At 39.4% G+C, this 19,011-nt stretch overlaps 1 protein-coding gene across 2 annotated transcripts in view; it reads right to left on the bottom strand.

Moving 5' to 3' along the window:
- The window catches only part of LOC117290403 (Fanconi anemia group J protein homolog), a 72,682-nt gene that overhangs the window by 19,194 nt on the left and 34,477 nt on the right, over nt 1-19,011 (bottom strand). For both annotated transcript variants that reach the window (XM_033771790.1, XM_033771789.1), the window contains 2 exons: nt 9,271-9,352; nt 4,162-4,368 (listed from right to left, as the gene is read on the bottom strand). In XM_033771790.1, coding sequence (XP_033627681.1) covers nt 4,162-4,368; nt 9,271-9,352 — 289 coding nt within the window. The remainder of the gene's footprint in view (nt 1-4,161; nt 4,369-9,270; nt 9,353-19,011) is intronic.

Below are 19,011 nucleotides of genomic sequence, written 5' to 3' on the forward strand. Positions count from 1 at the left end.
ATGCCAGACCAGCGGAGGGAGGTGTGAGCCCAGCGAAGGGATTGTGTAAAATGTGCCCGGCTGCATGGCACTCGAATGCTAAATGGGATGGCGCGCGACGAAGCATGCCGACAAAAGTGGCAGCCCTGGAAGAAAAGGTGTCACTAGTCGACTCTCAGCCAGTGTGTAGCGGGACAGCAATGCGTCATGCCAGAAAGAGAAAGCTTAGCAGGTGGGGGGGGGGGGGGGGGGGGGGAGCGATAGGGGGGCGGGTAGGGGAGGCTTAACGTGTAGCCCGGTACACTGCCACCTGGAAGCAGGTGCTTTTACCTCATTAGCAGAGTGTGATTACCGGTCACTGCAATTTCGTCTTCTTATTAATTTTTTTTTTCTTTCTCTTTTTTCTTTTCGAAGAGCTGGATTGACGGAGTGCGATGACATTATGATTTGTCATTTGAAGGTAAGTGCTCAAAAGTTATTCATGCTTTCTCGGATGCGGTTGGCATATGGGGTTAGCATAAGCAGTTGGAATGGATTCCAAGACTGGAAATGGCGAGAACTTAACTTTTTTTCAAGCTGCTCTTGGGTGGTTCCTATGTGGCATGTTGTTGCCGAGCAGTTGAGCCAAACAAACTCAAGCTTTTGTGTTTCTGATCAGCAGAGTGTGGGTCTGGAGTCACGGTCTTGCCCCGGTCTTGCCCAGGTCTCGTCAATGTGTACCGTCCACCGAGTAAGCCGAATGTGACTTTTGGTCTTTTTCTTCAAGATTTTGAGGGCATGATTAATGATTATCTATTTCTTCCATCTGATATTGTTTTTGTTGGTGATTTTAATATTCATATGGATAATTTAAATGATACCAACGCCATCCGGTTTAAGACCATATTACAATCCTACGGTCTTCATCAGCATGTCTCAGGGTCAACGCACATACATGGGCATTTGCTTGACCTACTCATAACTCGTGAAAATGCTACACTTGTTTCTGGTATTTATCTTCATCCTGGGTTATCTGATCACTTTGCTGTTATGTCTCAATTATCACTTCAGAAACCACAACCCCCTAAAGTTATTATTACAACACGTAACATTAAGTCTATTGATGTTGATGTTTTCTGCAATGATCTGGTTGTGTTACTCTCCGACTTTGATATGACTTCTACCGATCTCGACTCTTGTGTGCAAAATTATGAGGTTATCCTTAGTAGTCTTTTGAACAAGCATGCACCAGCTCGCACTAGATCTGTTCGTTTGAGACCTCATAGTCCTTGGTTTAATGATGCTATACAGACTGCTAGAAAGCTGCGCAGAGTTCATGAGAGAAAAAGGAGGCACTCAAGACTTGAGATTGATAGACAGTTGTATTGTAATCAAAGACAAAGGGTTAATGAATTAATTAATGTAGCTAAGATTGAATATTACTCCTCTCAAATTACAGATTGTTCAGGAGATCAGAAGAAACTATTTAAAGTTGTTGATGGGTTACTAAATCAAACAAAGGAAAAGCCTGTATTACCCAGTAGTGTATCAGATGCGGTTCTGGCAGATAGTTTTTCTAACTATTTCAACAACAAAATTGTTAATATTCGTAGTATTTTCCCTGTAGCAACTAGTTCTACTATATCGCAGACTAACCCATTTACCTGTGTGTGCTCATGTAACAAAAATTTCCCAGTTTGAATCTGCTACTGTGTCTGAGATTATAAAATTAATAAGTAGTTCTCCTTCTAAATCATGTGAACTGGACCCCATACCTACACATCTTCTTAAAAGGGGTATTAATGTTCTAGCACCTCTTATTACTATTATTGTGAACAAGTCCTTTGAGCAAGGTAATTTTCCAGACAGTCTTAAGACTGCTTACATTTGTCCCCTAATCAAGAAGCCAGGTTTAGATATTGAGACTTTTTCTAACTACAGACCGGTGGCTAATTTGAAGTTTGTTGGCAAGACCATTGAGCGCATAGTCGCCTCCAGATTGAATACTGTTATCTCTGACTCTGGCCTTGCTGATAAATTTCAATCAGCATACAGGTCCAAGCATAGCACTGAATCGGCCCTATTGCGGGTGCAAAATTACATTTTATGCGCTATGGATGAAGGCCATGTGTCTGCCCTGATTCTGCTTGATTCAAGTGCGGCTTTTGACACCGTGGATCACACTATTTTGCTCAAGAGACTACGTGATATTATTGGTTTACAGGGCAATGCCCTTAATTGGTGCCAATCCTATTTGCAAAACAGACCACAACATGTACGCATTGGCAATTCCACATCGGACCCAGTTGTTCATGATTTTTCAGTCCCTCAGGGATCGGTTCTTGGACCGCTGTGGTTCACGGTGTACACCTACCCAGTTCATAGCATCATCTTGAAACACAAACTGAACTATCATGTATATGCTGATGACACTCAGTTGTATTTCTCTTTTAAACCATCCAAACATTTTGCTGATGAGAGCATCAGTCGTATTGAAACGTGTGTTGGTGAAGTTCGTGTTTGGATGCAAGACAATTTCCTTAAACTTAATGATAACAAGACTGAATTTATGATACTTGGTTCACGCCAACAACTCTCTAAAGTTACTATTCCCCATATTAATATAGGTGACTCCGAAGTTACCGCTGTTACCAAAGCTCGTAATCTTGGTGTGATCTTCGACTCTTCCATGACACTTAATTCACATATTTCTAGTATTGCACGTTCTACAACATTTCACATTCGTAATATAGGCAAAGTGAGGAAATATTTAACACAAAAAGCAACTGAGCAAATAGTCCACTCCGTCGTCGTTTCCAGACTTGACATGTGTAACTCACTTCTATATGGTCTTCCTAATACTCAAATTGAACGAGCGTATTCAGAACTATGCTGCTCGTGTTATCACCTTAAATAAAAAGTCCTGTCATATAACTCCGATTTTGAAAGAATTACACTGGTTACCCGTAAGCAGTAGAGTTAAGTATAAACTTCTGCTTTTTGTGTATAAATCACTCACCAACAATGCCCCTGCATATATTGATGATCTACTCAAACCATACAATCCTCCTCGCAAACTCCGGTCTTACAATTCTAGTCTCCTTATTGAGCCCATATCCAATCATTCATGGGGAGACCGATCTTTCTCACATGCTGCCCCACGCCTATGGAACAAATTGCCAGCACTAGTAAAATCATCTGTTTCTTTAACACAATTTAAGAAAAACCTTAAGACACATCTTTTCAACCAAGTATTTGAGAAAATGGTTTGATTTCTACCCTTCGATGTTTTCTTTGATATTGCATTTGTATTGTATTTCTCTTCAACATGTTCTGGATTTCTTCTTAGCTTAGGCTTACGTTTCAATTTTGGTTATTGTACATGTAAATATTATTCTTTGTATTTAGCGCCATGAGCACTTTGATGGATTTGTGCGCTTTATGAGTTCTCATTATTATTATTATTATTTGAGCAAGACACTTAACCATTGTTGCTCCATAGGTCATGTGCATTATGTAATGCACAGGGAAGAACACAGTTATTATTAGAAGAAAGGTTTTAAGGCCAGTTTCCTTTTGCAAAAGGGCACTTCCATTGTAAAGTCTATAGGACACCTTTGAAGGGGCACCAAAGCCAAGACCAGGGGCAACTGAGGCAATGGCCTTTGAGTGTAGTTCAAGACCTTCACTGCAGAGATTTCAGTTTCAAATGTAACACCTTTCAAATGCGTATCACCAAATATTCTTTTAATGCATGTTGACGTGACCATCTCATCACTAAAACAGTGATAAAGCAAGATAACATCCACCCATGTTCGAGACAGATGCGTGAGGTTTATCACACGGGGCTGACCTATGGTATTTATTTTGATTGACTTTGTCAAGAATGACAAACTCAATGAGAGGGCAAACAAAATTGGAACTCGAATTAACTTCGTGGCTAAGCAGAAACATTAAGTACCTGTGATCCAGGCCCAATTTCATGAAGCATATTAGCACAAATAGTTGCTAAGCACAAAAGAATCTTGCTAAACTAACAAAAATATATTACAATTCACACTACCACACAGTTACCATTGCTGCGACAGTACCCACTCATTTCTTGCTTAGCAAAGAAATCTGCTCATCAGATTTTTACTGCTCAACAGCTTTATGCAATTGTGACCCAGCCCCTTCATCCCAAATATGGCTTTTTTCTCTCACCCTTTGAAGGTTTGTTGGACAACACAGAAACCTTCTTCAGACATTTCGAAGAGGCAATGTTGATGAAGCCTTCTTCCGGCACGGCCTGGTCTTTCTCACACCAGCACATCATTCTGCTCTTCTTGGGATTTAAGATTCTGGGTTTAGGCAGATTGACGAGGAATGAGAACTTGTGGGCTAAGGCAGCGTCTGGGATGAGCGACACACCTTGAGGGAAAAGTAAAAATGAATCAGATATTAATGGATAGGAATTTGCATCAGGGATAAAGAATATTAATTTTGGTTTTACCCATATTGTGAAATAAAATCACAGGACCAGCAACTGGATTTGAACTGCCTCTAGCTACCGGGCAATCTCGGTGGTCTAGTTGGTATGACACTGCTCTAGAATTGCATATGTCAAGGGTTCAAATCCCACCCAAGTAATATGGCAGTGTTTTTTTTTTCCTTCACAGAGCTCCGGAAAGTACTGAGTATGTGTACACACATCGGTGTACATGGGTAAAACCAAAATTAATAAATTAGATATTGTTGTCTTTATTATTAACTTTCATAAAAGGGCTCAAATGAACAATGGACCACAGACAAAGAGGAAAGTGATTTTAGTGTTGGGTCAGAAAACTAATAACCACGGCTGGTGACTTATTTTTTCACTTCAATAATTCAATATTAGGCTTCCTCATTCTGTGACATTTTTGTGAACAAAGTTGACTATGAGTCTGCTGAATATCTTTCAATACTTTTCAGTATGAAACATACAAAAATAAGACTCGATTGCAAGAGAATACTGAAAGACAAATAAACACCCTTGTTGCACAATTTTGTGTACTTCCAAATGCATAAAACAGGCTTCAGGCCTGAAGTCTTTTAATATTTGAGTGAGAATTTACCTCTTTCTCAAAAACTAAGTAACTTCAGAGAGAGCTGTTTTTCACAATGACATATTCCAAAAGATGTAATGTTGACAGTTCTGGTCACTAGCACAAATTATTTGAATGAAAAGGTTTGAACAACTTTTAAACTATAACAACTCAGTAGACTTTAAATTTGTTTCAATCTATTTTTAAATGAAAGTTGGAACTTAAAAACTGATCCCTGTTTTTGTTTCCTTTGAACTTCACTTCCGTTTACGTAGATAAACACAAAAATATTTGCCATGCTGAAATATTTCCATAATTATTTTCCCATTCGGAGAGAAATTACTATATGGTCTAAACAGAGTCGAGACCAGGATTCCCATGAAAAAAAAACGTCCACCAACAGTTAAATCTCAACAACATCTACCTCTTCCTTGAAGCACACAAGTTTTTCCCACAATCCAAAAGAAAATCAGCCCCCCCCCCCCTCCCCCACCTTGACATTTTTTTTTTTTGATAAATTGATAAAAAAAAGAAAAAAGGAATGAGCAGATGGTTGTTAATCCAACCCAGGATGACAAACATTTTCACAAGGGGATTCAACAAACCAAAAAGGGTTCTGTGTCGTCGTCCCCGAGTTCCCGCTAGTTTTTCTTTTTCGCATAATTTTTTAACGTTAAGTATTGCTGGTAGAAACACACAGCGCTCTCCATCCACCAGCTAAGACCACTGAGCTGTTGCCCCATCTCATACATCCATGAAAATTTATGAGTGTGAATAAATAAATATTGATGACGGTGCTTTGACCGAGGGGAAGAACCACAGAAAAGAAAAACCTTGTTGCTAAAAAAAAGAAAAGAATTATTTATACATAGAGCATACCCTGGGATCCAAACGATTTTGTTTGTTTGTGAAATATGAAGTAGAGGTAACGATTTGCATGAATATTTGATGAACTGTCTGCAAGTGTAGAAAGCTTGCATAAGGGGAGAGAGTACTTCAGCCGAGCTGGATTTTTTTGTTTTATGTTATCGACAACAACAGTACACAGAGAGAAACAAAAAGGATTTTGTGAATTTTCAAAACTAGACCCAAAATAAACATGAATAAATGAAAAACTGTGTAACTTGCTTTTTCGCCACCTGAAAACTATCATGTAACAATTGTTTTCGGGGTTTTGAACCTGGCGCACTTATCCAAGAAGAGGTATATTTAAAGGTAGAGTCATGCTTTGGCAATGACCCCAAACAAATTGTGCCAGTTATCCAAAAGCCTATAATTGTCATGAGGATGGTAATGATGGTAGTGCCCCAGGGTGATATTGGGTGATGAGTTTGGATCATAGAGTTATATATAAAACCTAGAGGGCGCCCGGTGATGCTGCTTGCACAAACGCGACGGGACCGCAAGGAGACACGCACGCCATTCTGTACGTGCGTTGAATATGAAGTACACGTTGGAGTTTGTGTTTGTTGAATGCTACAGGATGCTGTTTTGTCAACTTATAAAATAGCAGCACAAACACACACTGTGCGATGCTGTTTTGTCAACTTAGAAAATGGCCAGTGCGCCCTCTAGTTCTTATATATAACTCTATGGTTTCGATCAGTTTGGTGGTCAGGTACCATGCATTGAGTGGCATGCAGGCCTGGAATTTCATCTTTGAGAAGGCAAGACCATTTTCATTTTGCAGAGGGCACTTCCATTAAACGATTTCTACAAGAAACTGTTGAAGTAGCACCAAGACCAAGACCAGGGATGGATTTCACAAAGAGCTAAGACTAAGTCTTATCTCGAGTTGGACGAGTTTAACTCCTAAGAAGTCGTAGGACCAGTCCTAAGACCGAACCATCTTTGTGAACTCCTAAGAAGTCGTAGGACCAGTCCTAAGACCGAACCATCTTTGTGAACTCCTAAGAAGTCGTAGGACCAGTCCTAAGACCGAACCATCTTTGTGAACTCCTAAGAAGTCGTAGGACCAGTCCTAAGACCGAACCATCTTTGTGAACTCTACCCCTGGGGCAACAAAGGCCACAGCCTCCGCGACCTACATGTAATTCCAGGCCTGGTGTGGCAGGACCACAAGCTCGTAAAATGACTTCTCAAATTGAATTGGAAGCCCAGGAAGTACACAACCCTAGCTCCCAACTGCAGGTGATTAGGTGTCCCAATCCTCAAGGTGTTAGACCGGGAAGGGAAATGGAGACCACAAGCAACAGACCACAACTTGCTTCATCACAAAGCCGCAACTCTCTAATCACAACAGATAGACCATGACATTTGTATAGCAACAGAGAGCTTAACCATCCACAATCGTTTTTAGACTACAGAAAAAAAAACAGATTAAGGAAACTGATGAGGAGTCAATGCTTCCAGTATCCCCCCCCCCCCCCCCCCTGGCCCTGCCAATATTGGATCAGATCCTTTATAGCCCGGTCATTATTCATGAGCCTGAGTGTAAGACCAACAGGTACAGTCTTAACGTTCTTATGCTCATGAATAACAACAACTCCAAAGTCAAAACACACACACACGCCACTGTATTCTGAATGTGCCATTACTCACTCACAAGACAACACCAAGGAGGGAGGGGACGGCAAGACGCTGGAAATCACGGCCGGGTGGCGAGGGGCCTGGGGGGCAAAGTTCCCACCCTAAGCCCCCGCTGATCTATCCCCATGCCTGGTGGCTGTATTCTACTGTTAAATGGTGGAGTGTCGGATTAATAAATCCACTGTTTAATTTTTTATCGGAAGAGGATGGAAGTATCCAATCGACTTCCACCCCCCCCCTTTGGCCCAGCCCCCCTCTTCATTAAATATTAAGCACTTTAATCGTGCAAGTATGAAAAATCATACTCAGTCTTCGTGGGTTCACTCTTCTGAATCCAGACGATCCACTTTGTGGGATACACACGACTTAACATTGAATTTTGAGATGTCATTTGGGAAAAGTGGAGAACAAAAAAGACATAATTTTTTAAATAATCTTTAGCTCAGACTAAGTTCCCCATCAGCCGTTCCCAGAGTCGTTTGCTGCTGGCATGCCACAACTGTTTTTGTTTTCTTTTTGTTTATTTTTCGTAAATCATCTCAAAGTACCACACACTCTAGAAGCTGTGCTCGCAAATCTCGGAAGACTTATAATAACATTAGTAATATACAAAATACAAAATGGTTTGATGGTCAACAGTCGATATTAGCCCCCAAAGGTATTGAAAGTTGACGAACTAGTTCCCTAGCCAAAGAAGTTGAGGAACTAGTTTGTCAACTCCCAAAACCGAGGCGAAGCTCAGCCGAATAAAACCACGTTATTTGTTTTTGTGTAATGCATATAAAAGAGTCCAGTGCATTTATTGAAAAGAGAACTTGGTCGCCCTGGTGTTCCTGGCTGTGGCTGCTGAATGCGCCGTAGCACCTTGTAAGGTGCTATATAATTGGGTCTCAGAATTCATAACTTCAGTAACTTGTTTCTGTATGTCTTGAGTAAGCGCCTTGAGTAGCTTGTTGGTAGATACACGCGCTACAATGTATGTAAGAATTTGATATTATTATTATTATTATTATTATTATTATTATTATTATTGATATTATTATTATTATTATTATTATTATTATTATTATTATTATTATTATTATTATTATTATTATTATTTCATTTTATCACAGCATGCAAAAGAAAGATCTCATTTTCCTTTGTGCCGGTAACTCCTCGAGCCTAACTTGGTAACGCGTTATGGGGAGAGGTTGATGGTATACAACATTGTGCGAAACGGCTCCCTCTGAAGTGCCGTAGTTTTTGAGAAAGAAGTATTTTTCAATGAATTTGATTTCGAGACCTCAGATTTAGAACTTGAGGTCTCGAAATCAACCATCTACACGCACACAACTTCGTTTGACAAGGGTGTTTTTTTTTTTTTTTTCATTATTATCTCGCAACTTCGACGACCGATTGAGCTTAAATTTTCACAGGTTTGTTATTTTTATGCATCTGTTGAGATACAGCAAGTGAGAAGACTGGTCTTTGACTATTACCAATAGTGTCCACTGCCTTTAACACTTAATACAATGCAATAGCAACAGTATGTTTTGGAGGGGCAGGAAACAGTCCCACGATCGTAAAGCGGATGACAGGTAGACTGTCCAGGCTGCCAAGGCGTCAGTCTGCTTGCAGGCTTTATGAAGTTAGGCCCTGTATTTAGGGATATACTTACGCTTACCTTTCATATATTTAGGGATATACTTACGCTTACCTTTCATATGAAGTAAGACACGTTTCCCACAGGTTCTACAAAAGAGTCCGATTCTGCATAGAGATTTCTCGAAGGCAAGTCTCTGAAAATGCAAGATCACCACAATTAAATTTGAGTCAAAAGGATGTTTGTTTATAACTATAATTATGTACCATACACATACATGTAGTTTATTTTTAATAGATGCTCCAGTAATTTAGCACCGGGATAAAGATTATTATTTGATTATAATATTGACCCTTACACCGATGTGTTATAAAGGCACTGGACACCTCTGGTTAAGCGTGGGCGATATCGATTTAATTATTCACGATATATCGCCGACAATATATCGCGATATTCGATATAATCGCGATTAATTAAACTTGACATCATCAGTCTTCAAACTCCAAGTGAAAGTTGTAGAAGAGACAGTCATAGCATAAGAGAGGTGTTCTAATGACCTATTCTTCTGGTTTTACTCCAAACCTATGGGGTGCAAGATGTCTCAGCTTGGAAATACATTGTGATATTGGGATATTTAATCGATATCGCGATATATCGTGATATATCGATATTTCGATTGAAACCAAATTCGATATCGAAATCGTTTCCAAATTAATATCGCGATATTCGATAATATCGTGATATCGTCCAAGCTTATCTGTGGTAACTGCAATAACCAGTATTCTCACTTGGTGTATCCCATCAATATAAGTTATCACACAAGCGCCCTTGTTCTACATCTCACAAGTCCGAGTTAGATATGGGACGCAGATACGCTGTATGTTCCGTATTTCCACGAGCGCGCGTGTGAAAACGTATTTATCTTCAAGCAAACTTGGCGAGTGACATAGAACACACAAGACGCATGGTAGTGATATTAGCCGTGCAACAAAGGCTTTTATCACCACTCCATTCTGCGAATCTGATTGGAGGATTAGCGCGTACTTGAAGATAAATGCATCTACATCTAACAAATGTGAACATTTTGACTGATTGACTCAATTGGTCATCAAAGTTGTGTGCTTTCAGATGCCTAATTAAAGGCTGCAGGCCTGAAGTCTTTTAATATTTGAGTGGGAAATCACCTCTTTCTCAAAAAACTATGTTACTTCAGCCGTTTCTCACAATGTTTTATACTATCAACAGCTCTCCATTGATCGTTACCAAGTAAGCTTTCATGCTACTATACATTTTAAAGACACTGGACACTATTGGTAATTGTCAAAGACCAGTCTTCTCACTTGCTGTATATCAACATAATGGTGTACATAAAATACGAAACCTGTGAAAATTTGAGCTCAATCGGTCATCGACATTGCGAGATAATAATGAAAGAAAAAACACCATTGTCACACGACGTTTCATGCTTTCAGATGCTTGATTTCACGACCTCAAATTCTAAATCTGAGGTCTCAAAATCAAATTCGTGGAAAATTACTTCTTTCTCGAAAGCTACGTTTCTTCAGAGGCAGCCGTTTCTCTCATTGTTTTATACTATCAACAGCTCCCCATTAATCGTTACCAAGTAAGTTTTTATGCTAATAATTATTTTGAGTAATAATTACCAATAGTGTCCACTGCCTTTAATAAGTAATTACTAATTGTTTTCGTGCCTTTAAGGCCCAGACATTTGTTAATCCCATGAACAGACCCGAAGCGCTTTCCTGCACCACACAACCATTGACCTTCATAACTATAATAATAATAATAATAATAATAATAATAAGACTTGTAATGCGCACATATCCACCCTGCTGGGTGTTCAAGGCGCAGTAAAACCAAAAACAAAACAAAAACAAAACAAAACACAACACAAAGAAAAACAGACACAACAAAATTAGTCATTGAAAACCTGTGACATAAGATAAGTTTTGAGAAGAGACTTGAATTTTGCGATACAAAGACGAGATCGAAGATTAAGTGGTAGAGAGTTCCAGATGCGTGGCGCGGCTGAAGAAAAAGACCTGTCACCCCATGAGTGTCGAGACTTGGGAGAAGCATAGAACTTGATCGTAGATTCCTTGATGGAGTGTAAACTTGAAACAGTTCAGAAATATAGTGGGGAGCCTTGCTATTAAGAGCTTTGTGGACAATGAGCATCAGCTTGAAGATGATTCGCTGAGAGATAGGGAGCCAGTGTAGTTGTTTCAGAATGGGGGTGATAGAACAGGATTTTCTAGACAGATACCACAAGTGTAACTGTTTTATGTGGCTAGTGAGGCATGTAAATACAGTGATGTAGTTTGTCAAAATGAGGACATTTGCAGCCACATCATGGGCTACTTTTACTGTGTTTTTAAATGGCAGTCAAGAAACCAAAACCAAGGTCATCGTACTAATTAGTGTGAATTGGGAAAAGAGGAGGGGGAGGGGATTCTGCATAATATTGACAAAATACCATATTGCCATAAATCCATTAAAACCAATGGCGCCAGCAAGAAGAGTCAACGTAACCCAAATTACCAGTACCAGCAACTTCCTAGCAACTCTTTTCAAATGACCAATTACTTTAAATCTGATAATTGATGGGTGCTCTCTTAAATTATGAGCGGCCCTGCGGAGATTCAGCCGATAGAGCCGGAGATAGATGATGGAGGGGGGAGGAGGAGAAAATTTGAATCAGATTTAACAAAAAAAAACATGCTTAAAAGCTCACAGATCCCCTAGACGTGTTGTCTTTAGTCTACATTTTGTTCGGTGAAAGTGGACTTGCAAGGTATATCCCTTGTTCTTGGCAAAGTTCTCATGCTTAGAACTAACAAAACATTGAAACTTTACCAACCATTGCTACCTAATGCTTCAAAGTCTGCCTTTATAGTTAAAGTATCAAACTCACAGGCTAAAGTGACAAAAATGACTTTATAGTTAAAGTATCAAACTCACAGGCTAAAGTGACACAACCTCCATCTGAACCTACGATGCGCTTTTTGGCACAGTCATCCAGGGTACTTGTTAGATTGTTAGCAGTTTAGTGTTTAAATCTGAAGAACCGTTCACTTTGCAATACAGGCAAGCACCACAATTTAGCAAGAGGGTTCCTCTATAGCCACTTAATTGACAAAAATAGTTAATTGACAAAAATAGTTAAGCCAAGAAAAACATCCAAGATGGCCGCCATTTTCAAAACGGCAGCTATTGAAGCTAGTTTTATTGTATTACGCATTCTTCGGCTAGCTGAGCAAATACCCAGCGCTCGCACCATCTTCCTGCCCCTTTTTTTCTTCTCTTTTTTTTCGATAATAATTTGAGTAAAATTTACTTCCCAGAATGGTTATCAGGCCTGATAAATCATAAAGGCAACGAAGGAGATTGCCTCCATGCCCCTGAGCAAAAAAAATAAAAAATGCCTTTGTGTCCTGTGTCCTTGCTCTTTCAAAAACTAAGCATACAGTACTGGGTTATACTCCAGCTTTTTTCAACTCTACCCATTTTGTTATAACCCTAAAAAATTCTTTCAAAAGTACATTCTTTCTTGTAAGGCCGTGACAAGTGTAAACCAAAGTCACTTTGAGTCAAATGACAACGCAAGACTAACTCAGCCGGCAAATTGAGAACAACAAATCATTTACCCATTTCGCTATTGACTGCTCAAATGTCAAGTGACTCAAACAAAAGACCTTCTGTATTCATAGACCTTGAATAGATCACAGGCGCCTGGGGCTTAGAAACGAGAGGGCGATCAAGCAGTCAATTCCACCAAGCGATTCGCAAAAAAAAGCACTCAACCAGTGAGTGTCTGGGTACGACACGACAACAAATTGGTCGGCCCCGAGTGCATGAAAAAGTGTTACTAAAAAGCAAGTGAGCAATTCAAATTTCTTTATGTTAAGGGAGTAAGTTAGCAGAGCCGCCAAACTCATAAATTGTTAGTACAGAAATCAGAAATTTTGGTCCGATTTCATAAAACTATGTCAATAGATTAACATTAAACTAACAAAGTTTGAAGATTATGACAGTAGAAGGCTTTCCTTCAAATATTACTTTAGTGAGGTGCTGTAGTTTTTGACAAATTAGTAAAACAATGTCCCAAAAATAATCTTCATCTCAGTTTTAGCATGTAAAATGTATTTTATGGCACGTTACATGTATAGTGTAATATCATAACTGGTTAATACAATTTTACATGCTTAAAGGGAAGGTACACGTTTGGTAATTGTCAAAGACCAGTCTTCTCACTTTGTGTATCCCATCATGTGCATAAAATAACAAGCCTGTGGAAATTTCGGCTCAATCAGTCATCAAAGTTGCGAGAAAGTTATGAAAGAAAAAAACACCCTTGTTGGACGAATTTGTGTGCTTTCAGATAGGAATAAAAGACTTATAGCTAAAAGTCTTTTATTATTTCAGTGAGAAATTACCTCTTTCTCAAAAACTACATTACTTCAGAGGGATAATTAAATAATTTTGGTCTCACTGTGACTTGTTTTACTAATTTCTCAAAAACTACAGCACCTCAGTTAGTAATATTTGAAGGGAAGCTTTCCACAATCATTATCTTCAAACCCTGTAAGTTTAATGTAAATCTGTGAACATTTTGAAGTAGTACCCGAATCCTTTGATTCTGTTTTTAGAAGATAACACAACATAACTGAATAGTTTCCAACAACAAGCTTTTTAAAACTAGAATCACAAAGAGCAAAGTAAGCACTTCCTTTTTAAAGGCAGTGGACACCATTGGTAATTACTCAAACAAATTATTGGCATAAAACCTTTCTTGGTGACGAGTAATGGGGAGAGATTGATGGTATAAAACATTGTGCGAAACGGCTCCCTCTGAAGTGCCATAGTTTTTGAGAAAGAAGTAATTTTCCACGAATTTGATTTCAAGACCTCAGATTTAGAACTCAACCATCTAAACGCACACAACTTCGTGTGACAAGGGTTATTTTTCTTTCATTATTATCTCGCACTTTCGACAACCAATTGAGTTCAAATTTTCACAGGTTTGTTATTTTATGCATATGTTGAGATTTACCAACTGTGAAGGCTAGTCTTTGACAATTACCAACAGTGTCCACTGCCTTTAATGTATGACGAAACATTCTAGACTAAGTTCTTAAAATGTTTCTGGTTAGAAAACTCCTAGCCACACCTGCGCCATCCGTACCTAGCGCTGAAATATTTACAAGAAAATAAAGCCAAACAAATTTCACAATACATGCAATAACCGCAGTGGCTTAAAGGATTTGGGTATTTTTTCAAAATGTCCATAGATTTACATTAAACTTACAGGTTTTGAAGATAATGGTATTGGAAAGCTTCCCTTCAAATATTACTTACTGAGGTGCTGTAGTTTTTGAGAAATGAGTAAAAAAATGTCATGAAAATATGTTCGTAAATGATTATAATAATTTTCGTCTCATGAGACATTTTCATGACATTGTTTTACTCATTTCCCAAAAACTACAGCACCTCAGCACGTAATATTTTCAGGGAAGCTTTCTACTATCATTATCTTCAAACTGTGTAAGTTTAGTGTAAATCTGTAGACATTGTGTTTTTTGTCCTTCAAAAGTTACAGAGACCCTTTAAAAGCAGTATTACTGGCACTTGAAAATATTTACACATAATTTTTAATGACTATTCTCTCTTACCAATATCGCATCCATTACACCAAAAAATAATTTGTTTTCCCCCTTCCCTCTTCCCAAAATCCTCTCCAACCTTGAAAGTACAGACAGGCACTGCCCTGCAAAGTACGTTGCAACAAAATTAGCATAAAAAATTCCCTGACAATAAAAATTTGACTACCAATTAACCATATATAGTTGAGGGCTAAATATCACGTAAGAGAATGGGGTATTAACATCTACAAAACAGTAAAGCTGCCCATAATTTAAAATTATGTAGTTTTATAGCCGAGTGTGATCCCCCCTCATTAGGAAAATCTCTTTGGTGCCTACCAGCAAATAGTCATCACCTTTTGTCTCAATCAACTGGCTTCTCCATCATACACAAATGTACGGGTATCTTTCAAAACATCCCTGTTGCTCATTTGGAGACCCGATTTTCAAGATTTTTTTATATATTTTTTTATAAGAAACTAGAATTTGTGCGCTTAGAAAAACGCTGGATGTATTAAGAGTGAAAAACGGACTCAGCGAAGACAAATTTCGGCAGGAGTATTTTTGAAAAGGGTGAACAGTATAAAGCCCTGAGCTGCCGTAGAGCTCCGTAGGCTTTTTCAAACACAATATCAACCTCAACCCTCTAAGGTACCCATTTATACCCCTGGGTGAAGAGATTCAATTACATAGTTTAAAGGAATCTTGATCTGCTGAGATGTAGAACAAGGGGGCCATTCCAACAGCTTTATTCCACGTACTGCATCTCTTTGGAACTCGCTGCGTGGTGCATGTTTCCCCCCATCCTACAATCTAGACTGTTTTAAGAGGAATATCAATTCCTACCTTCAGCTCCCCCCCCCCCCCCCCCCCCCCGAGTTCTATCCACTTTGAATAATTTGTCTTCTTGTAGCCCCATACTTAGAGTTGTTTTGAGCCTTGTTTGGGGTGAACATCCATAAAAAGAAATATTTAAAAAGATAAGTGTTCTGGCCAGGATTCAAACCCATATCTCGATGACTTACAGACCCTGGACGCTATTGGTAATTGTCAAAAACCAGTCTTCACGCTTGGTGTATCTCAAGAAAAGACACACAATGTCACACAAAGTTGTGTGCTTTCAGATGCTTGATTTCGAGACCTCAAATTCTAAACTTGAGGTCTCGAAAACTACGTCACTTCAGAGGGAGCCGTTTCTCACAATGTTTTATACTATTAACCTCTCCCCAATGTTCGTTACCAAGTGAGGTTTTATGCTGATAATTATTTTGAGTAATTACCAACAGTGTCCACTACCTTTAACCACCAGAACTTGAATTCGATGCTCTACACCGCTATGGGTTGATACTGGAAATAGGTTGAGTTCAATAAATTGATTCCCAGTTCACAATGTTCAGCGCTAGAGATCAACCCTAAGTTCAAGTTAAATAGTACCACATGGTACATGGAGAAACCTCCCCCATCTGCAGCGTGTTCATTCGCTAATCCGATCAATTGTTGGCAAGTTATTTTGGAACAAACACAAATTTACCCTCAGGGGCAATATTTACTACCATACCATCATCGAGACCTCTGCCTGTATAAAAACATCAAGACCATTAATGACTTTTTGCAGGTAGGTTTTAAACAGTATGGCAGCGCATCAATGAACGTGGGAAATATGATGGGGTCAGTAACTTGGGTGTACACTGACCTATATAAGTGCAAATTTTCAAGATCCTTTTCTTCATGGCACAGCCCTACTGTTTATCTCCTACCCGAACCTAAAGCCCATTCTCACGAATTGGGTTGGTAAATAAGGTAGACCTTTTGAAGAGCAAGAGCTAACCGTTTCTCGGGGAGGTAGCCGTAGCCTTGCTCAAGGCGACCGCAGCCGATTCACTCCGAATAAGACAGTGCAAACTCACACAGATAGTACCCTGTAGACTGAGCAAGACAACCGCACTACTACCGCGACAGATGCTTGCCATATTAGAAACACCAGGGTTATCCCCTACTCTTTCATGATAAATGTTATGGGTTCCTTTAAAGCCATTGGACACTTTCTGAACAGAACAAAAATTAGAAGTTCACAGATTTACAAATAACTGACATGGTTTACAGAAGATAATGGTGAAAGACTTCCCTTGAACTGACACTCCATTACAGAAGAACGGATTTATTTTAAACACATGTCATGACACGGCGAAAGGTGCGTAAACAAGGGTGGGGTTTTCCCGTTATTTTTCTCCCGACTCCGATGATCGATTGAGCCTAAATTTTCACAGGTTTGTTATTTTATATATATAAGTTGTAATACACGAAGTGTGGGCCTTTGGACAATACTGTTTACTGATGTTGTGCGATTGCTTTAATCTGCCCTCCCGATGCCACTACACGGGACCTTCTTCTTAATGTCCCATCTGAGGGACAAAGCATTTATAGTATGCATCTTGCTCAAGGACACAAGTGCCACGACAGGGATTTGGACCCATACTCTGCTGATCAGAAACACCAGAGTTGTCGCCAGGACAATGCTTCACTGAGCAGGGCCGTGTTCACTTGTCGTCCAGCTAAGAATCAACGCTTGTGAAAGCAGGGAATTCCGTGCTTACATCTAGCCTTTTTTTTTTGCTTCTGCACATGCGTACTTACATGTTTTTTTTTTTGCTTACACAGCCAATCGTGATCATACATGTAAGCACAGAATATGGCGGTAAGAAAAGCCATGAAATTTGGCTCAGGTTAACTCCATCACTTTGCACACTTTGTAAGAAAGTTCCCCTGAGAATGGTAGAGTAGAAATCTTTGTACTCTTCCAACGATATTTGCTCAACAATTAATGTCACCACAACTGGTAAATAACTAATTGATCTTTAAACACAAAAACCTGTATTTTCAAGTACAAAGCGTCTTCTACAGATATCCAACCGCATATTAATGTTAACATGTCAACAAGTTCACACCAATTTCTCAACACCACGTCATATAAACCACAAGAGCAACTGACTCTTTGTTCAACCTCGAATAATTTCATAATATAACGTCAAAACAAGTACGGACCCCTTTCATGTTCACCACAAAAGAAAAACGTGAGCATCAATGGCAATAAACTGTCCCCATCATAAAAGTTACACGACAATTTGAAACGAAACGACTGCAATAAACACAGCGTTGGAACGGTTCCCCGCAACAATAGAATGCACCCCATAAACCGCCAGAAAGCTAAATAATAGACGTGATGCAATGAAAACAATTCACAAGCATGGTCTAGCCACGGTCTAGTCAACAGGGACCCAATTTCATTTTTGCTGCTGTCGAGTGATTCTAAAACACAGGGCGCCAGTCAATTCTATAGAAATTTAGTGGTGTTTTTAATTGGTAACCTGTTTCTGCTAAGCGGGATTCTTAAGTTCTTTTTCAACTTTCACCGACTTTATGAAACTGAGATCTTATGTTTTTATTGGAATATCAAATTTCCCTTGAAGAAAACAACTAGGCAAGAAACCAGTTGTTACCAACACCAAACATCGTTTAGCTTCCCTGGGTTGACCCCGGTCTGCCCCGGTACGTTTGAATAGCTTTGACGGGGCTCACCCAGGTCAGCCCCCAGTGCCCTGCTTGTGGAGTGGGTCACTTTGGGTGACCAGATGTGCATGCCGTCACCACGAGAGGGCAAGTGTGATCGTTCGATTAGCTCTTATCAGGGGCTCACCCGAGTGAGCACTGCGGGGACGACCCAGGGAAGCTTATCGAACGCACCCAACGTAATTGCTATCTGGTAAGCAAACTCAGAGTTTGCGACTAAATAGTTTCTTAGCGACTCGCCAGCAGAACCAGTTACAGGTAGCTTGCGATTGTGCTTGTTCATCAGCCTTCTTTTAACTCGTCCATATTTCACATTAAAACAGGGATGCTTTCCAACACTAAAAATGGCCAGCCGGGTCAATAATGAAGTAAAATGAACTGGTGTTTTTTGACTAGGAGTCCATTTTTAAACAAGAACGCTGAAACTTAAATTGGGGCCAATTCAGAGAATGGATGGAGCTACATGTATAAGCAAACTTACTTGCTGAGCTTTAGAAGGTTCACAGATCCATACTCACAAAAGTTGTTTTGTACACACATACATATGCTAAGCCAGTATAGTAAATTCTTGCTGAGCACAAACAGACTATCAGCCATTGTACCACACTGTTTGAGGCTAACATTT

The sequence above is a fragment of the Asterias rubens genome, chromosome 5 (genome assembly GCF_902459465.1).
Source record: "Asterias rubens chromosome 5, eAstRub1.3, whole genome shotgun sequence".
In the NCBI taxonomy this organism is placed as follows: Eukaryota; Metazoa; Echinodermata; class Asteroidea; order Forcipulatida; family Asteriidae; genus Asterias; species Asterias rubens.